The sequence below is a fragment of the Amblyomma mixtum genome, chromosome 2 (genome assembly GCF_055824585.1).
Source record: "Amblyomma mixtum isolate Tamu chromosome 2, ASM5582458v1, whole genome shotgun sequence".
NCBI classification, from domain to species: domain Eukaryota; kingdom Metazoa; phylum Arthropoda; class Arachnida; order Ixodida; family Ixodidae; genus Amblyomma; species Amblyomma mixtum.
The window spans coordinates 266,782,384-266,801,293 of NC_143013.1; the positions used below are offsets into that span (position 1 = coordinate 266,782,384).

The window sequence follows — 18,910 nt, forward strand, 5'->3', positions numbered from 1 at the left end:
TTCGACGTAATTACGACTGCCGTTAATACGACTTTCGTTAATATGGACATCTCGAATAATGGAAAATTTCTCCGGAGGCCAAATTTTTTTCAATGTATTTACGCCCCGTTAATACGGAAACTCCTTGTCCGGTCAGTGGAGAGGGTGAAAATTTACGGAGCAGATTGGGACCCATGTATTTTTGTCCTGTTAATATGGACAGCGATGAGACAGAATCCCGAGTGTCTCTGCAAAGTGTTCCGCCTCTTGCATTCTGAGTGCAGGAAATCAACGAAAGACAGTGCAGATGTGCAAATGCCTTAGTAATGGCCTTTTGTGTGTACAGTACGTGTGGTTTCATGCTTCACAGTGGTAAGGTGCCCGGTCGATGCACCTTCTACCATCTGCCACATTGCATGAATGGCTGAGAGAGAGAGAGAGAAAAAAAAAAAAACTTTCTGTGCGCTACGTTGAAAGCCGCATTTAGCTGCTGCTAACCGAGTGAGCACAGAGTTTTTGGGATGTAAACAGCCGAATAGTATAGGAAATACTTCATCACACCAAGATGAGCCATCATGCATCTTACGGACCATTAGGCGTGCGAATACCTCCACCGCACGATTTTAAAGATAATGGCGACCCGAATAATGCACCTGGAGCTTCCAAGATGGATGGATGGAAAACTTTATTTCGCAAGCGAGTTTGGACCATCCAAGATCTCAGGGCCACCGCACAGTCCTCACATTACGCGCATGTGTCCAGGCCATGTAGGGCCATGGAACTGGCACCCCGGTTCACACAGCGAAGTTGCGTGTCCGGGTCCTGCGACGCAAGGAGGTCCTCGATCCCATTCTCTGGAGCTTCCAAGATTGCACGGTCTCGACTTCACTGCCCGCCACTATGCAAAAAAGCGGCCCTAAACCATAAAAGTTTCTTTAAATGAATATTTCCTTCAGTTTTTCTCCATGATTCGCTATTACGGACGACTGGCTTAATGGATACTTTCTCTCGGGAACCAAAGTGTCTATATTAACGAGGAACGACTCTTTGTCACTTCTCTGCCGCGGTGGTTAAAATTCCTTCGAGTTGAGCGGAGAAGCTCCTCAGAAATTTTGGAGCTGACTGTCGCAGCGCATGCCCAGTACACGCGGCTGCTTGTTCGTGCTATGCGCGCACGTATACACATGAGCGGTCGTCGCCGTACAGAACAGTGCTACACGTACCCTATGCATGCCCAGCTTGCCGCGTGCTGGCGCCCTCGTCAGTGGCGGTCTCTCGGCGTCGTGTATACCTGTCCTGTCGACATGCAGCCACCGTGCGTGCCGTGGCTGGCGGTCACGAAGACCCAGACGTCGGAGCGCTGACATCTCAATCTGAGCGGCGGAAGCCTCCGACCGCGTGGCATCAACCGAGTCTACCGGCGTGCACTGAGAGGCAGGAGGTACAGTTGAACCTCGTTATAGCGAAGTTTACGGGGCCCGGCGATTACTTCGTTATAGCCGTAGCTTCGTTATAGCGAGTGTTGACCGAGCTTCCAAGGGGAATCGTCATTCATTCGTTATATCCATTATTTGTACAAATACAAATAATACTCTGAACTTCTAAAGCCCATTTAGAGGTACAAAATCACGGCTACGTGCCTGACCTGGCTTGTTTCAAACTGACACGTTCGAGCACACACGGAACTGATACCGTCCGCCACCGCTGCTAGAACCGGGTGGGTTCATATCAATTACGCGTCTACAACATTCGCGCAAAGGTTGTTGATGTTGGTGTGAGGTGTAATTTTTTTTTAATTACTGAAGCCGCCATTACAAACAGGTGTCACGGCGCCTCCTGTAGGGGCGAACATCTGCTGTAACGCATTTATTAAAAAATAAATCACAGCATTCTGTCTTTTAAAAACACTGTTAAGCCGCCGCGGTGGCTCAGTGTTTATGGAGCTCGACTGCTGACTCGAAAGGCGCAAGTTCAGTCCCGTCCGCGGCAGTCGAATTTCGATGGAGGCGAAACGCTAGAGGTCCGTGTACTGTGCGATGTCAGTGCACCAGGTGATCGAAATTTCTAAAGTTCTTCACTCGGCGTCCCTCATAGCCTGAGTCGCTTATGGGACGTTACAACTCCATAAACCATAAAAAAAAACACTGTCTTGCGCCTGTGCAAGCCAAATTATTCGCTGGAAATTAACATACATCGGTATCTGCATACTATGTACTATCACGCTCAATATTAGTTGCAACGCGCGGTCATCGACCGGGGCTCGTTCCGTGGTGTGCCTCCTCCGAACAGTGGCTCGGAATTCTGGGAGAAACTGCTGTTCCAGGAAACAACAGCACCCCCGCTCAGGAAAAAGTTTCTCCCAGAATTCCGAGCGACTGTTTGGAGGAGGCACACCACGGAACGAGCCCCGGTCGATGACCGCGCGTTGCAACTCATATTGAGCGCAATAGTACATGTAACATATATGACCGCACACTATACATTATATAGCATGCAGCATATATTCGTTCTATGCTGCAGAGTCTACGAAAGCACGCACCCTATAAGTTGCGTGCCTGCAAGACGTGCAAGGCTGCTGATCGTTTCGCTGACAGAACAGAATATACGGCAGCGTCTGCGTTATAGAAATTTTTTCATGATCGCGTTCCAGGCGCTCGAGCGCCTGCTTGCACTAACACAACAGCTGTACACAACCCCTTTCCCCCTGAAATCGAGGTTTCCTCACTTCTGGAGCAGGCGAAGGTCGCTCCGTGCATGTGCGTCATTCGGGTGCGAAAGGACGCCGTAACATGTGGAAATACGACTTGTTCCTTGCCAAAGAACACGTATGCATGGTGCTTATCATGACCGTGACTCTCGGTTGCAGCGACGACGGATGGCAAAAGTGGTAATGGCGTCATACGACCCAACGCACATGAAATGCTTGTACGCTCTGCAAGTGCGCTCGTATGTACACCGTGCGGCACTGCGCAACAAATCTGAACGCAATGAAATAAAACACAGATGGAGCGATGTCTTCGGAAGCGGCGCAACGCATGTATTGCAAAAGCCGGCTCCAGCAACACCAAATGTGTCGGCAAAGGCTGGGCCTACAAAGGACTGGAGTGAAACCGTCCATTTCCAATACTGGGCCGTTATCTGTACTGTTTGGGTCGCTATACAGTCACGCGGTTGTCTCAACGAGCTACCTTCGCTAAGCTTACGAAAATCGAAAAAAAAAGAGGGGTGGGGGGAACGTCACGTGCAAGGGACCAAGAGTGCGCGGGTGGCATGCTCAGTGTGTTTGTATAGGATGTCCAGCATGGATGTTCACGGATGTATAGGATGTTCTTTCCCTCCCTCTCTCTTCAAGGCACCGCTTCCGCCTGAGTGCTCTGCCTACTGGCTGGATTAAAGAGATGACGTTTCGGCTACCAGTAGGGCCGACTTTTTCAAAACAAAGTGGTCATCAAAGGGGCTCGTTTATATGGAGGCTAAAGGTCTCCATATCTATGTCGAGACTCGTACCGACGAAGGAAGCCAAAAAGTCGGCTCGCATTATGCGGCAATTCCTCTGACCATTCTTTCCTTCACCTTCTACCATTCAAATAGATGCTGTCGGTGACGTCACGCGAGGTTGTTAGCAAGACTTTGTATGCAAACATCGGCTACCAAACACGGTATTCAAGCCTGGCCTTGCCAGTGGCGAAGAGAGGCAAAAGTAGGGACAAGGTATAGGATGGATACTAACCCCAGGTCTACTCTGCTCAAACAGAGCCCCGTCTCATTGTTGAGTCCTTTTAGTAAAGCAACTTAATTTTCGTATTTACGAGTAACACGACGTTGGGGCGGCGGTTGCGTCATGTTAGAAGAAATGATAGCCCCAGAAAAGTTCATCTCAGAATGCCTGCCCGTCCACTATACCTGCGCGAAAAGAAACCTTCCAGCTCCTGAGCCACTACATGTCCAGTGGTGAGTCTGCATAGATCGAAGACCCTCCGTGGTGGCTTAGTGGTCAGGGCGCTCGGCTACTTAGCCGGAGTACCCGGGTTCGAACCCAACCGCGGCGGCCGCGTTTGTAGGCGAAACGCAAAAGGCGACCGTGTGCTGTGCGATGCCAGTGCACGCTAAAGATCCTCAGGTGGTCGAAATTATTCCGGAGCCCTCCACTACGGCAGCTCTTTCTTCCTTTCTTCTTTAACTCTCTCAACTTTGTCCCTTCCATTACGGCGCGGTTCGGGTGTGCGTCGATATCTGTGAGACAGATACTGCGCCATTTCCTTTCCTTAAAACCAATTTTCAGTTTTCATTTCATAGATCGAAGCCGGTAAGATTGGCCAGAGTTAGCATCGCCCTTCTCAACATCTACCTTCCGTATCTGTCCCTTTTTTCTCTCTTTCCAACTCAGTAAGTAAATGTCCTCGTTTGCCAAGAATGATCCGCTGATAAAGTATTACAACAAGGAGCACGCAAATCAACGGCCCGGCCGGCACATGCGCGACCTACTAAGCGCAACCATGCACTTAGGTGTCATTACGGCAACCTTCGATTACGGCGTGTCCGTGGATTGTCTTCGCCGGCTCACGCGCCCGGATATAAGGAGAGAAGGAGAAAGGAAGAGAGAAAATGGCACACGACGCACCGGACAAAAGAGAGAGAGAGAGAGACTCCGCGTAACTGCTTGGCGGCAACGCAGCAATTACGGGCGCGTCACTGCCACACAAGGCGCAGTGATCCTATCCTCTCCTCCTCTCTTGCTTAGCCTCGGTGCACGCGCATGCGTATACGAATCCTGCAGCCGCGATCCGGGCTGACCGAATCCAACGCTTATATATAGGTGTATACCGCACACACTATCACACCGTGTCCGTAGCAAACGAGGAGCGAAGCGTGTCCAAAACAGGCGATATACATGTATAGAGCTGCGACGCTAAATGCACACGCTCTGTCCATTATGGACTGCTTAAGCAGTGGCTCTTCAGTGGCCACCAGCGCATCAGGAAGTGAGCGGAAAATTAAGAGCACTGCTTCCCCTCTACCCCCCCCCCCCCCCCTCCCCCGGGCCCTCCTCAACCTACTGGCTCTAACTGCTGCCTAGAGAGGTAGCTGGCAGGAAAGAGATGAGAGGGAAGAGACGCCAAGTAGAAAAGCACTGCTGGGAGGGGAGGGGGAGTAGGAGAGGAGGGTAATCACTAAGTGCCGAGGCGTTCCGTAACGCCCGTTTTATGGGGCTGGAATGGTGAGCGCGCGGTTGATCGCATGTGGTGTGGCCTGAGGGAGGATTCCAAGTAACGACCGAGTGCTGTTCGGGAGGCAAGCTGTCTTGCTAACGTTAAGTGCCGAATAAGGCCTGCCTCTGCAGTCTTTCTTTTTGTCTTCCTCGCGCGCTTCGCGCACATTCGCGTGGATTTACAAGCTGGAGTTTGCGTTCAGCAGGAGCCGTCGTCATCGCTGGTATGAGGCGAAAGGAACGGGTATGCGCGCGTGAAGCCTACGTGTACGTCTTCAATACAACGGGGGAGGAGGAGCTAAGGGCCTCTATTCATTGCTGAACTACAGCAGATTATGTATTCAAACACGTAGTCTGTATCGTTCGGCATTTTATATGAAACTCCAGCTTACGATATGTGGTTAACATTAAACGCGCGTACGTTCATAGCGCATCATGCCTGCTGACATTTCGACCAGTCATGAAAATGCATAACCCAGCAATTCTGGACAAAAGCATTTTCCAATGACAAGGAGTTTATGAACGCAATTTTTTTATATATTGGAAGATTTCACAATAACAATATATAACAATATAACAATAACAATATAACAATAACAATATAACAATAACAATAACAATATATCCGCAGATATGCCGACTGCAGGCTTGCATTCTTTTGCTATTCACGTTTTTTCTGTCGTCAAAAACGTTTCCCATTGGTTTTCTGTGGCAGACTTAACTGCTCGATGAGAGCAATGAGAAAAACTTTAAAAAGAAATATTTTCCTACTCATCGGGTGAATAGACCATTACCAACAATATTTCCATAACAGTAAATTACAATATTCCGATATTCAAAACTTTTGTCCAAGAATGCTGGACATGGATGCGTCCAGAGCACTGTTAAAGCTGTGCTTGATATTGAGCCAGTTCTATCTAAATTTCTTTGAACAGTCACCAGACGATAATTCAACCGAAAGTGTTTGAAAACAGCTCTCTTGTGAGATAATAAGTGTTATAAGACAATCTACACAAGTAAGGTTAGTGGCCAAATCGGCATTTAAAAGCCATATGGGCTTGTCAAATACTAGCTATAACTGCAACCGACTGTACGATCTCTTCGTCTATCACTTCTTCCTTCTCTAAGAATGATTACATGTGAGAAAAGACACCACGGGACCTGAATTACATGTGTTCAGTGAATCGAGCTGTTCTCTCATCATTTTCTCAACTACAAACGGTCATCCATGCCCGCTGTGGCGCCACTAAGAACATACGAAGCACATGTTTCTTGTATACCGCCTCAGGGCCGCAATACAAGCGCAGCTTTACGATCGACAGCTACATCGCAACCGCTCAGCGCAACAAAAACTCTACTGCAACACCTAGTCTTACTGCTTGCAAATATATTTAATCTTTCCCGCCAAACAAAGAATCTGCTTGGGAAATCTTCCGAAAGAAAAAAAAATATCTCGGAGATATTTCGCTTTCTCAAATGGCGCGGCGTCTCCCGTAATATGTGCAGTAGACTGACAGTCCAATGAAGAGACGTCCGCTCCGTTATAGCCGGTGCTCGCTAGCGTGTTCTTCTATAACAGCGCCGACTACTCGGCCCGTTTCCACCGCGGGGCCAACGACGCCTTGCTATGCGACCCTACGGAATGGCTTCTCAGGTATTTAAAGCAGGCACTTCGGCGAGGTCGTCGTCACTTGGATCGATTGAGCTGTAAACCTGTCCACGCCGGTGGGCTTGTTTGCACGCCACAGCGGGTGCTTCACTCTGTTTATTACACCGTAAGGGCCGACGCAGCTTCGTATACGTGAAGACGCTCCGACGGCTTCTTGGTATAGCTCGGCCTCTATGCTGCTTCTTTTGACACTGTTTACTTCATTTTTCCACAGCCTTCGCCATTTCGTGATTTCCTTTTAAAGCTTCAGCTGGAAAAGGAGAACAAATTTAAACTTCTTGCCGTGTTCCTCCGCAAAGGAGTCAGAAGGGTGGCTGCACCGTCTGCACCCATGGGCTGAGTCCACCTGAACAACATCCTAAACGGCAAATTTTAGAGAGCCTGTTTTCCGGCCGCGTACAGTCGTGGTCAAAAGTCTTAAGGCCAAAGCGTTCACCTGCAACCAAATGAATAATCCTAGAACGCTCCGTGTAGCATCATTCAAGACACAGGTCAAGCAGGAAGCTTCTCTACATCCAGTAGAAACCTTCTGCTAGCATTGCAAGGTCCTTCTGTCTTTAATAGCGCCGTAATGGCTCTGTTATGCGGCTGAAGCGAAAAGCCTTTGGCCTTACGACTTTTGACCGAGACTGTACATCGCATTGTTCTAGCTCGGTGCTGAACGGCTGCGTTCTCTAATACGACGGATGACAACGACACCGTTTAATCCTTGGTCTGTTTTGTATACAGCTCTCGCCGTAAACAAAAAAGAAAATCCGCCCCGGCGAACGTAACTGTGCTCAAGTCGGCGCCATCTTGGCTCAAGTCAGCGCCACTACCTGAGTCATCGCGCATCGAAGACTGCCTTCTCCAAGACCGCCACCGTGTGCCACGTATACACATACATGGCAGAGAACAGCTAAGCAGGTGCGCAGTTGCTGAACACCGAGGCCGAAAAGCAGGGACAACTCTCGAAAGCCTAAATCTGCTCCTGTAGCTTAAAGGTGCACTGAAGAGGAATCTGAACTTGTCTTTTTAACGCGGGAACTCGATCTACACGTTCCTAGCATTCTTAGAAACTGCGACTTATTGCCCTGTGTGGCCAATTTCCCTAATTAAATCGAATTAACGTCCGGCTCCCGCCCTTTTTTTTTTAATTCTGCCTCGTACGGTGGGCGGAGTCGACCAACGCGTGGAGTGCCTTTCACCCAGTCCCGTGGCGGCTTGCCGCTCTGCCATCGGCGGAGTAATACGTAGTAGTCCGTAGTAGCAAATAGTCCGCGCGTATGTTTATTTCTGCGGGCTTATTTTGCGGCTATATTATCTGCGAATGAAGCTATTTATTCATGGAAACCTAAAAAACAAAATAAAGCGAAAGCAAAGCCTCCACGGAGCTGGCTGAAAGGAACTTCACGCGTTGGTCGACTCCGCCCATCGTACGAGGGAGAATTAAAAAAAAGGGTGGGAGCCGGACGTTAATTCGATTTAATTAGGGAAATCGGCCATACAGGGCAATAATTTGCAGTTTCTAAGAATGCTAGGAACGTGTAGATCGAGTTCCCGCGGCAAAAAGAGATGTTCAGAATCCTCTTCAGTGCACCTTTAAAGGAGTATAGGTACCTAACTTTTGGGTGCATGTTTACTTCTTTGTAATGATGCGTAAGGCATTATTATACATGGATTATCACGCGGTATTCTCCTATGATCGCTAAATAATTTATGATCAAATTTCTTTCGCGTGCCGCTTCGGTTACAGTTTCAACAGCCGAATGGTGACTGTGACGTCAAATATTGGTTGTAGGCCACCTGAGGCATGAAAAACTGCAATACAAGCAGTGCTTTTACATTCGTTGTCATTCCGGCTGTTGACGAAGGCTGGTTCCAGCACTGCAGTGAATTAAAATGATGAAGCAGGGATTATATCGCAGTTTCTTCATGCCTCACGTGACCTATAACCTCTCTCTTACGTCACAGCTATCATTCGCCAGTTGAAAGCGAAACCGAATGTAGACAGGAGGACGAAGCGCTTCGTCCTATTGTGCACCTTCGTGTTTTGTCGCGTTCTCGCGCATTGAGAATTAAAAATTGTCATGAACAGTTTGGTTTGGTTTATTGGGGTTTAACGTCCCGAAGCAACTTAGGCTATGAGGGACGCCGTAATGAAGGGCTCCGGAAATTTCGACCACCTGGGGTTCTGCATTGACATCGCACAGCACACTCATGAATAGCCGTTCCGGGAGTACTATACCTACATACACGGGCGCACGGAAACCAGAACTGCGGCGCGGGACGCGGCGCGTTTGTAAAGTGTTTCGCCTCCGAAGCAGCTCGCGCAAACAAGCCATCCTCGTCCGAGAACGCCGCCGCGTATCTGCGTGTATGTATGTGTACATGCGCCGGGCGGGCGCATAATGCACCGCGAGGACTTCATCTTCGTAGGGGGTCTTTCCCCCCCGTCTTCGCAGCGTGAGCGCAAGCAGTCACCCTCCTTCAAACAGACTCCTTTGTACGAGACAACAACTGCCGGCTTTGAAGCAGCGGGGAGCGAAAGGGCTGGTCCTTGTGCGTGCCACGTGGCCTCTCAGGTATAAACGGCATGTTGGCGCTTCATGGCGCTCCTCGAGGTAAAGAGGCCACCTGATTCCATAAGGCTGTTAAAGAGGCGCACCGCGAACGACCCGAGGAAAGAAAGGCTCGCGCACGCGTTCCACCTTCTTCGCGTCGTAAAACGGTACCCCTGCACGCTTTCCTGCGTATTTAGTATGCGTGGAAACTGCCGGCCAGAGCCAGTCCCTGTCTGGCCAGTCCATCGCTCACGCGCATGCATATGCGTTAACCAGTTTAATTACCGTATAATTATCGAGAGATAAGTAACGAGACGCAGCTCGGCGCCGGCCGAGTCGTTAACTCGACACTCTGCGGCAGAACGTACACGCGCGTACTGCATCACGTGACCAACATCGAGACGCTCGGTGAATTGCGAACGGCGTTTCCGGGGGGACTTTCTTCGAGGCATGCGTGAGACGATTCCAAAGAGGCTGGCCTGACCTGTTCTCGCCTACTGAGTCACGTTTTGAAAATTGCGAGTTAAAGAGGCTTTGCACGTGTCTCTTGTTTCTGAGCCGGCGAGAAAGATGTCTGAAGAGGGTATGTCTTTTAGCACTCTATTTCGTTCTTGCCGTCTTGAAATCACCGGTTTTAGGTGCAAAACGAGCGCATTTACACACCTACATAGGTGAAACAGGAGCGTGCTTAAGCTGATAAAAAATGCGAGGCACGTAATAGACGCGGAGAAAGAACCGTTCGTATCTGCGAGAGAACTGCCCCGTAGATACGCACACATGCATGTAAATTACTAGACTTGAAACGTGCATGCATTTCCATAACTTCTTTGCAGGCGCCCAGCTTGATATTGAGGCGTTTGTCGGAAGAAATTTATGGAGCGGAGCAAGTTCACCGTTCTATAGAGCTTCACTTAGATCGTTTAAAATGCACGCCAGAAGCACAGTCATGATCGATTATCACTTCGCGAATCGAAAATCCGCATCGCTTCTTCTGAAAGAAACGTATGGACTGAACTTATTTTTTAACAGCTGAAATCCCGATCAATTGTTTCGCAACAACATATGGCGACGGTCTAGAACAGTGAATCTCGATTAAGGAGCTGCTACGATATCAGCCGCCGCATATATACGCGCAATATGAAAGAAAACACGTTATAAACTACAATGAAGGACGGTACAAGTATAAGTAAAATCCCTACATTTTTTTTTTTTGCAGTTTGACCGTTTATCTCTGACTCATCATATTTACCACAAGAGTAAAAATTAATTTAATCTTTGGGTAAGAACTCCCTTTCATACCTCATTGCATACCTTTTCATGCCGCATACGAATAAAGTAATCAACGAACCAACAAATCAATTAATCAGTACATCCATACGCACATTAATTAAATAATAAATCAACAAATTAATTGTTTATGCAGCGTCCCTGAAGGGTGAAACTAAGACTTGCGAGTTCGCGGAGTCAAGACACGCCTGGTGGTAAATTTTTTCTTGAACGGCAATGAATGACTGGCTGACTACAGTTGAATCTCGTTATTACGAAATTAAAGGGGCCCGGAAATTACTTCGTTATAGCCGTATCTTCGTTATAGCCCGTGCTGACTGAGCTTCCAAGGGGAATCGTCATTCCTTCGCTATATCCATTATTTCGTTATAACGAGGTTCGACTGTATATGCTTGTTCTGTTCGAGGTAAACGGGAAGTCGTGGCTTTTAGGCGCAGCTGCACATTATGGAGCGATTCCCGCGTGATAGCAGCCGGCAGGGCTTGTGAAGGCGACGGGGACGCAGGTGACCTCTGACCTACCGCGCCGTTCACAGGCACCGCCGCGCGCGCGTGCAAACAGCCACGAGCCTATATACGTGCGCACACGCGCTGAGGAGTTGTGCACCGGCCTGCAGAAGCCTGGAACGCACACAAACAGGCCTGAACGAGAGTGTGGACACTCAAAAGAGGAGTCCGCGGCGCAAAGGCTCGCCGCCTGCAGGTCGACGGAGGAGCCAACAGGGGACCTCCGTGGCTGACGGCAAACATGCTCCTCTCCGAGGAGCATCTGGCGGACAAACACGCTGAACGTTCAGCGCCGTGGGAACAAAAGGGAACGAAAGACGGGCAAAAATTCGTATATTTTTTTGTTGTTTCGCAGCCCCCCCCCCCCCCTCCCCCTTTTTTTCTAGTGTACAAACGGGGATAAGAAATGGTAAATCTCAGGGACGGCGGAAAGCGTGCCGACTTTCGGAAGATTGAACCCGATCCGAAAGAGCTCACGGTTGACTTCGAGAGCATAAGACTGAAGGCACCGGGGTTTTTCTGAGTGCCGTATTCCTTGCTATACCTGCCTCGGATCTGCTCCCGAGGCTTCTAGCGGGCAGCAAGCACAGTGCCAGCTGTAGTGAGTGAGGGAGCTCGAAACACAGAAAGCAAGCAAGCAAGCAAGCGGGAGGCGGAGGATGTCTGTCGTGAGAACGAAGCGAAAACACGCGCGGCAGCCCTTTGCCCGCGGTACCAGAGCTGGAGCTCTCCGTCTCATATTTGTGCGTGAGCTCGTGTGAGTGAGGGTTAGGGGTGGGGGGAGGCGCAGGAGGTGGGCAGAGAGAGGTGGTCGCGGAGGAACCGTCGGAAGGAGGGGGAGATCTCGAGGCGGGCATCGGCGAGATGAAGACGCAAACACGGCTGTTCGCAAGCAGGGTTCCCGCTGGATGAAGAGGCGGGTCTTGCTCGTCTCGGGGCGGGCTCCAGCGGCGTCGCTTTATGCTCTGTTTCGGGCAAACAAAGTGCAGCCTCAATCGACTGTGTGTGTGCGCTTGTGTGTGAGTGTCCGGGGCGGATATGGATGGGGAGGGAGCCATAGAGTATGTGCCGAGCCAGATGAGCATCGGACGCTGCGTCCGGCCGATTCTCAGCCGATCGGCACGGACGCTTTTGAGAAGCAGACCAGTCACCACGGTGGCTCGGAGGTATGGGGCTCGGCTCCCGACCCGAAAGACGCGGGTTCGATCCCGCCCGCCGCGGTCGTATTTCGATAGATGTGCAATGCTAGAGGCCCGTGTACTGCGAGATGTCAGTAAACGTTAAAGAATCCTAGGTGGTCGAAATTATCCGGAGCCCTCCACTGCGGCGTCCCTAATAGCCTGAGTCGCTTTGGGATGTTAAACTCCATTAACCAACTAACTTTAGAGGAGACCACGGGCATATGCTATCAAGCCGAGTTTCGCCACCCAGTGTATAACGCTAGTGCCCTTCCCCCTATTTTTACATACTCCACACTGATTCAGCAGGCAAATGGGTATTTGTGGCCTGAACCATGACGGCACGCATCGAGTGTGCCAGCCAGTACACTGCCGCGCGTGTGTGTTGGATGGTGAGGTGGAGACCATTGCGGAGGCACAGGCAGCTGCGTTGATTAAATTTCTCGCGTTTCGTTACGGTCTCGTCATGTTTCGTCAAGCAATGCAGAAAGTTGGGCGAGTTGGTAATACATGTTGAACTTAGAAAAGCGCAATAAAAAGACAGGGACAAGAAGAAGAAGAAGCACGCAGGACAAGCGTTTGTCCTGCGTGCTTCTTCTTCTTCTTGTCCCTGTCTTTTTATTGCGCTTTTCTAAGTTCAACATGTTTCGTCAAGGTTCTCGAAAACTTTGCGAAATACTTTCAGTGTCGAAAGGTTTCGGTGTGGGGCAATCCGTATGCGGCAGCGAGACAGGGTAACCTTTTTTTTTCCTGCTGCTAAATTTTTTTCACATTCGTTCTTCTTTTGCAGATACTCGTATGCCGGCGCGCAAATCGCGTTCGTGAGGTGCTTGGTGGGGCTGAACTTCGCAGATAAATGCCAGTTAAGATCAGTACAAGAGCGACGTATTTAGTTTAACTGCATGACCTTTGTAGATTTATTGAATGCGACAAAGTTAAAACATCAAGCGTGGACATATCCGTACCCTAATTGGGTTGTTTTTGGTATCACTGTCTTCATTGAAATGCTGTCATATGCCTGTAAGGTATATGACGATTGCTACAGGCTCCTTCAATAGCCATATAGTGGCACTGCCGCTATGGGAAACCAATAAAGAACTGTTTTCAGGCTATGGATGAAAAGGGCTGTTTACTTGACTGAGCACGTGCCTGTACGCAGTATAGAGCTCTCCGAACCAGTGAGGTTTTATTACCTGTACGAGAACATGGCTAGTGATCCTGCATTACTTGGTCGCGTATGCGCTCCGTGAACAATACTATCAGATCGAAACGCAAGCGGCCAACACCACTGCTGGTGCTCATATGAACAACGCAGCTCCGTGCATTCTTTGCTCTTTCATCCAGAGTAACCGATTTCCCACGCCTCCTATCACGAACAGAATGTAAGCCAGCGAGGAGGGAAACAAAAGGGAAACACGAAGTACTCACAAAGCCGTGCTTGTCGGAGATGTTGTTGGTGAGCTTTAGCTTGTGGAAGGAGACCACCTTCTGCATCCACTGCTCCCCAGTGGAGGGAGAATCGGGATGGATGTACATCCGCTTGGGCATCTCCGGGTCCGCCTTCCCGGCGATCATCCACCGACTGTTGTGGAACTTGTAGCGGCAGTCGTCGGCGGCAACGATGTCCATGAGGAGGATGTACTTGGACTTCTTGTCCAAACCAGACACGCGCACCTTGTAGGCGGGGAACATGCGCCTGCGGAAGGGTAAACAGAGGAGGAACTGCAGTTCGAACACTGGACCGTATCAGCGTTGTACAGCGTGTGACAGGACGGCGTCATACGGAACAGATCTCACGAACGACTATATCTGCACCGAGGATATGCGTAGGATGCATCGACATATACTGCAGGCAATCGTAATCATCGTCATTTACTCGCATGGTTCAAAAATAGCTGCATGAAGCTACACTCTATAAAGGAAGTAGTACAAAGGGAGTAAAGTGTATTTTAGCACACTCCCTTTTATAGAAAGGGAGTGTGCTAAAATACAATTATATAAAGAAAGGGAGTGCGTATCAGAGTTCAGCGTATACTTGCAACGATGCATGCAGTTAATACGGCCCGCCCCACATGGACTATAGAGGTCGCCAAAGGGTGATGTAGGTTGATTTTACACGTTTTTCTTGCGCATCGTCTTGATCGTGTCTGATCGCACACGTGATTAGGCGCTCATAAGCAGACTCTCGAGAAGAATCTCCGCACATTACCTTACCCAATGCGAAGACTCTGTCTAATGGCCTAGCAGCCTAAAAGAACGTACGATGCATGGACGACATAGAGGACTTTACCGTCAATTCTGCGTGATATGCAAAACTAGTATTGGCTGCATTCTTCTTTCCAACTGACAGTAGAGATCCCTGCGAGTATGAACATTCACATTGCGACCACGCGGTGTAGATGGGATGAGCAACTTATTTATTTCTTTGCTTGTTCTTAATCTTCCTTCTTTTTTGATAAGAAACTGAATAGTAGTGTATATAGTACTGTAAGCGACGATCGCAAAAATAGTGACTGATACAACTTGAGAAAGTGGTATGGAGGTTCTGGCTAAGCTTGACAAAGATAATAATTTATTTTTTCGCCACTACTGACGAGATTGAGCAATCCAGGAAATGATTCGAGCTCTACTTACAACAAAATCGCGCATATCGACAGCCCTCCAGCGCCTGCCGCGCTGACGACGACATATCACAAATTTAAAACAAAGCATAGCTAACAGAGCACGCGGGGAAGCAAAGCAAATACTCTGCGTGTAAGAAAGCAGTGAGTCAGTGTTTAAAGCTCGATATGTGATCGATGAGTGACTACCGCTCATACGCCGACGTCATTAAATGCTATCTGCAGCATGCATGAGTATACTGAGCGGAGTATGAAGCCAAGTTTTCATCGAAACTTTCTACGCGAAGCTTTTCAAAGAGCATTAAGGGAAGCTAAACATCTTTGACGGCTCGAGTCTGTGTTTCCCACGCCAGATTATTCGATGAGATACATATGCAGCGTGGAGAAAGCTATCGTATATATATATATATATATATATACATGTATATATACGCTGGCCCTCACAGCACGAAAGACGTGACGGAGCAAACGCGTGCCCGTGAAAGCGAACTCGAGAGGCCACCCCGTCGTTCAAGCGCACATATTAACGAGACAGACGGTTCATCAAGCGGCTTGAAGGCCGAATTCAAGCACGCTGCGCGTATACGTGAAGCGCGCGTAGTGAAAACCGGCGACTCATGGCGCCGGCGACCGTGGATCTAACAAGGCCGGATGTGCTCCCGTCAACGGTGGCGGGCCGCCGGTGGAGAAGACAGCAGCCAGTGTTGGCAGATGCTGTCTGCGAGACGGGTCATACGTTTATAGACAAGTGAATCAACGCACGCGTGTGGTACTGCAAATACAGCGAGGAGGAAGGGGGAAGAGCGACTCATTAAAGAGTCGCGCCGAATTAGCCAAAGCAGCACGCAGCCATCATCACGAGCCAATGGAGATCGAGCCACCCACGTAATTGCACGCCGACGCCGCAGCGCACATCAGGCTGAGAACGGGAGCTGTCAGGCGCGTCTTCGAAGAAGATCGGGCTCAGTGACCCCCGTACGGTGCATGCACGTGGAAATTTCGCGAGAGTGCTGTCCAGGGGTTATTGCACGGAGGCAGTCCGAAGACGTGTGCTGAACAGCCACACGACGGACAAAAGCCCTCTGGGGTATCTGTATAAGCTTGTAGAGAAAGAGTGAGATAATTTTGTATTAGAGCCTGTCCTGGTCATTCAGTCTGACAGCCAAATTAACGCTCGTTGTAACCGCAACTATTACTGCAACGACTATATAACTATAACAACAACTACAGCTGCTACTTGTGTTACAAGAGCTTGCATTATTGCCTGCTACAGTTGCTGAGAGCATACGCTGTTCATATTAACTACACAGTGGCGCCTTGCGGCCGTTACGTATGGAAGATTTCTTCGAGTGTGGTGATTTGTATGTCAAAACAACATTGCGAGCGACTTATGGGCACACGGTGTGCTGACTGAGATTACGGGGTATACGGTGGCGGCCTGACAGTCAGCCGCAGACAAGCGGAGAATATACACATATATTCCTGTCCCAATTTACAAAACTCTCAAATTACTATCTCTGACAGCCATCAAACGTTTCTCCCGTCCATAGTATAGTACATAGTCGGATACAATTCAAGACCGCAGCGGCTTTTCCCCGTCAAAGGACCCCATTCCAACCAATGGCGTCGGCCGAGACGGGTCTATCCCGGGACACAGAAGGAGGTGATTATCCCCCTTCATCTGCCACTGCCTGTTTTGTCACACTAGCGGTCCTTTGACGGGGAAAGCCGGGAAAGCATAGCATAGCATAGCATAGCATAGCCTAGCCTAGCCTAGCCTAGCCTAGCCTAGCCTAGCACAGCACAGCACAGCACAGCACAGCACAGCACAGTACAGTACAGTACAGTACTATACTATACTTTACTATACTATAGTATAGTATAGTATAGTATAGTATAGTATAGTATAGTATAGTATAGTATAGTATAGTATAGTATAGTATAGTATAGTATAGTATAGTATACTATAGTATAGTATACTATAGTATAGTATAGTATAGTATAGTATAGTATAGTATAGTATAGTATAGTATAGTATAGTATAGTATAATTCTTCTAGAATCGCATTTGGCAGACGCCTTCTCCAAATCGTATGGTTCAACGAGTACACAATCGGTTTTCCGTACTGTATAAAATGGAAATATAGACAGCCAAGCCATGAACACTGATTCCACGTCGCAACGCATTTCGCGAGCACTTTAATGCCAGTACGTTCAAAACCGGACCGTATGCCTCAGTTGGAGCCACAAGCAATGGTTTGGATCCATCTGATCTCAGAAGCTGTCGTCAACCTCTCTACGACAAAAAGCTATAAGCCAATTCTGTCAGTGCCAAGACATCGATCGCCCGCGCTGCCGTCGTCGTCACCGACGCTCGGAGAGCAAGCCCATGATCTTGACCTCTACTGATTCCGAGGGAGGCCACCCACACGTTGGCGTGTGTGGCACGTTCTCTTCATCGGTCGTGAAAACGTCTGGCTGCAGGTAGTGGAAGCACGAAAAGCACACGTTGCGTGTATCTGTGACTGGGTGGCGTGCGCAGGCTGAACACGTGCAACCACTGCACGGACGCGAAGCCCAGAAAGAATGGATTTGACGTGGGACAGGATTACTTCTTCAGGGACCAACTGCTTTGGTGCAGCCGTTCTTCCCCACAAGAGCAACCATTACTCGATCATCCTCGAAATGAGAATGAAATTAAAAACGATCATCAGTCATAGCTATAGTCTCCCCAAGGACTAACCGTTTCTTGCAAGGAGAAGTGTGATAGTTTGTCCCATTTTACCCTATTTTGTCTCAGTGTAGCGGTATGCTGATCATGGAGCCGATGCCTAGACCATATTCTTTATATAATAGACTTGTGGCCGACAGGAGCGGCAACATTCAGCGTTGCATAATGCACTTATGATTGCCTCACTAATATTGGAAAGCTGCAACCTCAAGTTTCACATTATTTAAAATCTGCTGCCCGCTTGAGATATCCAAAGCTTTGTGAATGTTGCTGCGGCTGGCTGAAAAGTAGCTGGGGTAATCTGAAAAACATACAGTTCGCTTGTGGCACACTGCATGCGAGGCTACCCTGTAGGGTGTGATCATTGCGCAAAGTTGTCGGTGTATTTGATACGTTTTGTAGGTAAGCTTAATCCTTTATAAAAGGGCTCAGATGTCCATATAATATAATGCTTTTTAGCATTTCATGGATGAAATCAGATTGCAAATTGCCATAGCAACCTGCCGACTTTATATGTTCATCGCCCTGAGTTTAGTGCTCAGTTAGTGTCGCCTCTTCTTTTTCTTTTCTCTATTTTGAGCGCCGCCCGGAGTTTGCGCTGATGAGATGTATGAGATGTGCTAGAGTTGGCACTTCTCCCGGTTTTTCGGCCGAGCAGAGCAGGTTGACGTTAATCCCTTTCATGAGCACGAAATTTTCAATTAGTTTTGAACTTGCCTACGTACTTCACATATCACACTCTCAACACTAATACGCCTATACGGGAGTAAAAATGGAATAAGCTGTCCTCTAGCCTACAACCTTTTTAAAAGGGTGCGTGCTAGAGTACACTTTACTCGCTTTTCACACTTTTCTGTTTCGTGTGTATTTCTTGAAATTGATAAAGCTTCATTAAATCTTATTTCATTTCAGAACAGGGGCGAGCAGACGGTAAGTACAGTCAGCAGCCTTTTTAAAGCAGTTGCTATTGTGTACAAATTTATGGAACGTAGGCTTGACAGTGTTTATTTACCCTGACAAATGCCAACATCTGTCTATACGCAGGGTATGTATACAAGCGTGTTGCATAGAGTTTCTTACTATTATCTAGAGGGAAAGCTGGCGGCGCTGCCCTTCAGCCACCATGGACGCTCAAAGCATCATGGGGCGGTGAGCTACTTGTTGCGGAACAGTCGTAGTTTTTCGGGA

At 48.7% G+C, this 18,910-nt stretch overlaps 1 protein-coding gene across 3 annotated transcripts in view; it reads right to left on the minus strand.

Annotated features, from left to right (window-relative positions):
• The window catches only part of LOC149363894 (uncharacterized), a 109,625-nt gene that overhangs the window by 55,269 nt on the left and 35,446 nt on the right, over positions 1 to 18,910 (minus strand). For all 3 annotated transcript variants that reach the window (XR_016289129.1, XM_089573872.1, XM_089573871.1), the window contains exon 2: positions 13,800 to 14,067. Coding sequence is in view for 2 of the 3 variants with exons in the window: in XM_089573872.1 (XP_089429998.1) it covers positions 13,800 to 14,067 (268 nt within the window). In the remaining variant the exon portion in view is untranslated. The remainder of the gene's footprint in view (positions 1 to 13,799; positions 14,068 to 18,910) is intronic.